The sequence below is a fragment of the Apaloderma vittatum genome, unplaced genomic scaffold, assembly GCF_000703405.1.
Source record: "Apaloderma vittatum isolate BGI_N311 unplaced genomic scaffold, ASM70340v1 scaffold1988, whole genome shotgun sequence".
Classification (NCBI taxonomy): Eukaryota; Metazoa; Chordata; class Aves; order Trogoniformes; family Trogonidae; genus Apaloderma; species Apaloderma vittatum.
Window position 1 is genome coordinate 33,141 of NW_009732170.1, and position 6,497 is coordinate 39,637.

General features: G+C 42.1%; 1 protein-coding gene across 1 annotated transcript in view; it reads left to right on the forward strand.

Moving 5' to 3' along the window:
* ATP12A (ATPase, H+/K+ transporting, nongastric, alpha polypeptide) overlaps positions 1-6,497 on the forward strand; it is a 19,399-nt gene that overhangs the window by 10,194 nt on the left and 2,708 nt on the right. The window contains exons 13-19 of the mRNA XM_009875402.1: positions 235-410; positions 1,430-1,566; positions 2,261-2,411; positions 4,242-4,410; positions 5,054-5,208; positions 5,812-5,935; positions 6,263-6,408. Coding sequence (XP_009873704.1) covers positions 235-410; positions 1,430-1,566; positions 2,261-2,411; positions 4,242-4,410; positions 5,054-5,208; positions 5,812-5,935; positions 6,263-6,408 — 1,058 coding nt within the window. The remainder of the gene's footprint in view (positions 1-234; positions 411-1,429; positions 1,567-2,260; positions 2,412-4,241; positions 4,411-5,053; positions 5,209-5,811; positions 5,936-6,262; positions 6,409-6,497) is intronic.

Consider the following 6,497-nt stretch of genomic DNA (forward strand, 5'->3'; position numbering starts at 1 on the left):
CGCTCTTCCCTGTCGGCAGTCTCACTAGCCAGCAGGGTGACATGTGAAACGCTAATGCTCTACGCACTCTGACGTGAAGGTTACAATGGCAGACTAAAAAAATCCTCCATAAAAAGCTAATGGTTAAATGCATTGCAGTTCTAGGGACAAGAGCAAAGTCTGATGCTGTACAGCAGTCTCTCCTCTTTCTCCCAGTATTTTCTGTGCATCACATCAACCTAACTTTCTTTTCAGGTTTCTGTCATTTGTACCTGCCTGAAAATGAGTTTCCAGACACCTATCCTTTTGACACGGATTCCATGAACTTCCCAACCTCAAACTTGTGCTTTGTTGGGCTCTTATCTATGATTGACCCACCTCGTTCCACAGTGCCAGATGCTGTCTCAAAATGCCGCAGTGCTGGGATCAAGGTAGGGGCTTTACAATCAAAAAATGCAGTGATTCCACAGAAAGACTCCTGATAATATAACGTAACTGCTGAGATCTTCCACTACATTGTAATTTAGCATCTTTGTAACAACAACTGTCACATATCTAAACGTTCATTAGTACCATTCTGCAATTTTAACTTAAAGAAACTACTTGGAGGTCTCGAGAAGCAAAATAATAAGTGGGAATCCAACTATAGCAAGTGCACAGAATGTCAAAACTGGAAACTCAAATTTGGAAAAATCCTCAGATACTATCTCATCAGATTAATTCCTAGAATACAGAAAGCATGCCAGCTAGAATTACTTGCTTGTAAACAGAGTAAGGTAACAAAGAGTAGGGATTAGGACACAGGGCTGTACTCGTTATGAACTTCTATGCATAGGAATCACTGATCTTAAGACTGTTCAAGTTGAACCTGAAACAGCAGTTGTCCTAATTTCAGTCCCAGGGGACCCACAAGTAAAGTTTCAGCCCTAGGTAGAGCTGCAATCTAGCTAAGTAAAGTATTCAGAATTACTGATCCCAGATGAAATAAATGCTAAGTCCCAATTCTGATGAATTTTTCTGTAGTCTGAAGACAGATCTAGGAACTGGTAACTTCAAGATAAACCAAGGAAAAACTGTCTTATCTGTCAGGACACTTCAGTCACAAAGATCCATTTTAAGATGCAATATTATAATGAACCGTCACTTTTGAGTACACCTAATATAAATTCTTATATAAAGGCTTCTTTATCCCGCATTATTCTAACCTTGCTGCGTATGACAAGCATCTTCCATTACAGACCTGGTAAAATACTGCCAATAAGAAGTAGAGACCAGCTGTCAACAAGGATTTCAGTAATTAACAGTAATCATCTCTCGCTGTTATGTACATAAGCACAACTTTCCAAGGTGAACTGCTTCCTGGTCTACAGCAACAGATATTTCACCTTACCTCACCCCAGCCACTGCACAAATATTTGTCACTCACACCGAGCGCTTGTCCCTTCCTCAGGTTATCATGGTCACTGGCGACCATCCAATCACAGCCAAAGCCATTGCCAAGAGCGTGGGCATCATCTCAGCCACCAGCGAGACTGTGGAAGATATCGCGAAGCGCCTCAACATTCCTGTCGAGCAAGTCAACAGACGGTAAGAGCAAACCGCACAGGGGATACCTACGGGTTCATTTCCTGAAAGCTATGCCTTCCCCCTGCATGAGGCTTTTCTCGCCCACTTGTACATCAGTGATTGTTTCTTGATACTTTTTCCCCTATTGTGCTCATCCAAAGTGTCATCTCTACCTAAATAACGAGGTGTCTAAGTCAGTGGCTCTCATCTTGACCTGCCCTTGAAAAAAACCCCAGCAACTTCCACTTTGCAGATCATGCCAGACTTTGCCGTCCCTGCCCATTTGACAAAATACACACACAAAACAAATTTCAGAATCACACAACCGAAGGACCGAATTCCTCTTGTACCCATGAAATATGAAAAAACTGCACACCATCATAAAGGAAAAGATAAAATCTCCTTACAGAAAAGATGTCTTGCTCCTTCACTGCCTCACCCTCCCACTCAGATCTCTTCAAAATGCATTTTCTGGTGTTATGTCTGCTCAGGAGGAAGCTTCAATTACTTCCTTCTGTATCTAGGTAACTCTCATTCACCCCGGATTTCTACAGTTGCTTTCATTCAACACCTGCTGATTAACAACTAATACTTCTGAAAATAACTTAATTTGCTGCTTTCCTTACTATCAAGCCAAATACTTTCTGTGAGTGCACTATTTTTATCTAAGCTTTTTGATTTGAAAATTTACCCAGCTTTCCTACGGCTCTTACAGAGAAGCTACCGCAGCAGTGGTTAATGGGATGGAGCTGAAGGATATGAGCTTGCAGCAGCTGGACGAGATCTTATGTAACCACTCGGAGATAGTTTTTGCTCGCACATCACCCCAACAGAAACTGATTATAGTTGAAGGCTGCCAAAGGCAGGTGAGTAAGAGGTTACACAGACACAGCTACCGGGCATTCGCAAGGCAGTAGCTTTCCACAGGTATCATCTGCGAGGTGAGAGGGTGGAAGCCAGTTTCCAATGCTCTCTAAGCTCTCTTTATACTCTTTCAGCTGTGCAAGACAGATTACCACAAACACTAACTGGACAGAATCCAAGTTATTCAAATTCCTGTTACAGACTTTGAACTCCTATTGACAGCATAAGCTTTTGCCTAAGTTTGACTGTCTTGGAGCCGTACCAGGTCTGTCTTCTGCATGTAACTCTGAGCAGCTGCTGCTGTGCCGCACAGAAAGCCTCCTGAGCACACAGGGCACAGGGTTTGGGAAGGAGCCTTCCCTCAGGAATTTACTTTACACCCAGATAAAAGCAACATGTTACACCACATCCTCGCACCTTATCTCTTGTGGCCACTTAGACCTATGTGCTTCCCACCCACAGGAATGTTTAGAAGCGAGATAAGTTATGAATCCTGCAAAATAGCACAGCATGATTTATGCAGGACCAAGCCTTATCTGTATTTGTTCCAAAGACTGTAAACCAACCCACCGAAAGCAGGATTTTAAGAGTTAGTCCCATCCACATGCAATATTACGTAAGGGCACATGGAGTGCAGCCAGCCCAAGAGGCAGAAGGGAAAGAAATGACAGGTATAGAGCTCTAAAAAAGACCCAAATTATCATGAAAAGATTCTCCCCTCAGACACGATATCTTCTAATTAGATGCTATGAATTGAAAGCCCCACTCATGTGGCACATTATTTTTATAATTACACCAGAGCTAAGCTTTTCAATCAGCATCATAAGCCTGAGCTGCTTTTAGAAGAGTAAGAAAAAAAAAAAGGATAACGTCTCTCAACTTTATATCTTTTTTATTTTCTTTTTGAATGGTCTTTGGCAGACAGGGGGTAAATGTGTTTTGCACTGCTTAATCACCCACACTCCTAGTAGACTTGGCTCTTTAAAGGATGAAAAGGAACACTCTCCCTGCCTCAACTCAAGCCAGCTATGTTTAGTACACAGAGCTTATAAGCCCTTCTGTACATGGCATTATTTATAGGTAGTGACACTGTGCTAAATCCCCACAGGGACAGGACATTCAGTATTCGTACTAATCGCTTTGTCAGGCTTTTCTCCCCCCGCTTGGAACACTCTGTATTGCTATCAAGCCATAAACTTTTGCATGAACAGGACCTTTAGCTGCAGTGTAGTTGGCTTCAGTAGAAGGTAAAAAAGAAGCTGAGTTGAATAATCAGCGTTTTCCACCTTTTGGATTAGTAGCACATTTCTAGCTTAGACTGGCAATGAACGGATTTTGTTGGGATAGCAGGAGAATGGTCTTTAACTGAAAATTACCTAATGTACAAATTAAGATGAGAACTGACTGATTCTATATGCACTTCACAAAAAAAAATAAAAATATCAGGACAGAACATGTCAACTGAATCTCCCACAGATGAGCCTGGGTCTGCTCAGACACAGATAAACCACGTACATATAGACAGACACCTTAATTAAATCACATCCCTGATTTCCTTATTTCTCTCTACTATGAAGGGAGTTTAGGTGACCAACTCAGATGCAGACATCTAACACATAGAAGTCAGAGGCTGCTGTATTAATCCTACCCGCTGGCTTTCTGATCACTGGCTATATTTTACATGCGTACAAAGAGTATTCAGAGCTTCGTATCAGCATCTTTCTTCCACAGATTTAAAAAAAGGAATTGTGCTGAAAGCAGACTGTCCTTAGGGCAGGATAGCACCATCTTCACAAAAAAACCCCACATCTGGATCCTTTTGTGTGTTCCAGGGAGCAGTTGTTGCCGTGACTGGAGATGGAGTCAATGACTCTCCAGCTCTTAAAAAAGCAGATATTGGAATTGCTATGGGTATTGCTGGTTCTGACGCAGCTAAAAACGCAGCTGATATGGTACTGCTGGATGATAACTTTGCTTCCATCGTCACAGGAGTGGAGGAAGGTAAAAATAATGTTGTTATCCACTTTCTTAGCTGAAAGCTGCTGACAGCTACACAGCACTGGCCGGGGGGGATCCTCCTGATACTTTCCTCCTGCTCTCATCCCCCTATTTTCCTTCTGGATTTGGATATGTAATTTTGATATTTGGAAAAACAGGGAATTGATTCCACTTACAGACACATGAATAGACAATAAGGAGATCATCCCCCTTTCTCCCACATCAGATCAGTCCACTGTCACTGCTTCACAAAGACACAGATGGTTTTGTCTACATTTTCCTTCTATTACTTGCTCACACATCACCTTCATCATGCTCCCCCTATGACAGTAACAGGCATTCCACCCTTCTTGAGCTTGTGGCTTCCATTAAACCTACAGCCTATTGTGGAATGGGACTTTCTCCTCAATCTTTCTCATTGAAAGAGATTTTAATTTTCACTTCAGTTTTGAAGAAGGCTCTAAGGATAGGTAGGTTAGTACTTTAAATAAGAAATAAATCCAAAATGCATAAAGAAATGCAAGATGAAAGCAGATTTGGAAAGCAGATATAAGCAGTTTTCACTTAATTTAGTTAGAGTTTGAACTTTTTTCTGGAAAACACTGTTGACAATTAGCTTTTACAAAAGTATTTCCTCTTCCTCCAGGCCGCCTGATCTTTGATAACCTGAAGAAAACAATTGCCTACACCCTGACTAAGAACATTGCTGAGCTCTGTCCCTTCCTCATCTACATTATTGCCAGCATTCCAATGCCCATTGGCACTATCACCATCCTGTTCATTGACCTGGGCACAGATATCGTAAGTTGGAGTCTTTTGAGTTATTTTCCGCTGAAATGTCATAAGTGAGAGGGGCTGGGTGCAAAGGGACATGCAGAACACTGAAAGGTTTAGTTGTCTTACTCTGCAGCTGAGTAACAAGCTAGGAAAGGAGTAGAGGGCTAGATTAAAAGCAGCTAAGTATCAAGAAAGAGTAGAAAAAACCCACAACTCTCCAGAGGGAGCAGAAAGAAAAGACTTCTGACCCATGCTGACAAGCAAAACTCAGCAGTGTACAAAACAGCAGTGTTTCAATCAAGAGATCATACAGATTGCTGCAGTTGCTACAGGGGACGAATACTTGAACGTTTTGTCAGAGCCCAGCCCACATTAAAGTCCCTTTAATGTTTTCAGTATTGCCAACCCGTTTATACTGCCATATGATCATCAGATCTAGGAAACAGTTTCAGACGTCCCTCAAATCCTCTACACATGTCAAGAGAACGCTACATGAATCCTTCTTTCATTTCTCTGAAAGGCAGGGTATGTCGCCAGAACCGCTTGAGAACTCAAACTCTCCTTATAAGCATCTGATAAACAGACAAATGTTGCCGCCCAGACTCTGATGGTTTATTTCTGTTCTAGATCCCCTCTGTTGCATTAGCCTATGAAAAAGCTGAAAGCGATATTATGAACAGGAGACCTCGTAACAAAAAGAAAGACAGGCTGGTGAACGAGCAGCTCGCTGTATACTCCTATCTGCAGATCGGTAGGTTGGCCTGTCCCCTGAAGCACTATCATCACACATCAGCAAACCACGACAGTCAAACAGATTAATTTTTTTCAAAACGGGGAGCTGAAACTCAATTCCTTCCCCTGCCTTCCTAGGCAAACTTACTAACATCCTTCTGTTGCTCGTTACTGAACAATACAATGGGTTTTGACTTACAGAGGTCAAGAATCTTGGAGCACTAAGAGCTCTAAAGTTACCTTTAGACTCACGGCAAGTTTCATGCCACAGGAGACAGATCAACATTGATATCCAGCATATTTCCCAGTGGTCCTAAATTTTACTTCTACCTCTTTGATTTTGCAGGTATCATGCAGTCAGTAGGAGCCTTTGTAACCTATTTCACTGTGTACGCTCAGCAAGGCTTCCTCCCTTCCACGCTGCTTGGTGTGCGAGTCAACTGGGAAAGCAATGCCATCAATGACTTTGAGGATTCCTATGGACAGCAATGGGTAAAGCAGCACTGAAACATCCTTGCACTGTCTGTCATCCAACAGTTTCTTAAAAATTCTATACTCTCCTCCAAAATCAAGGATTAGGG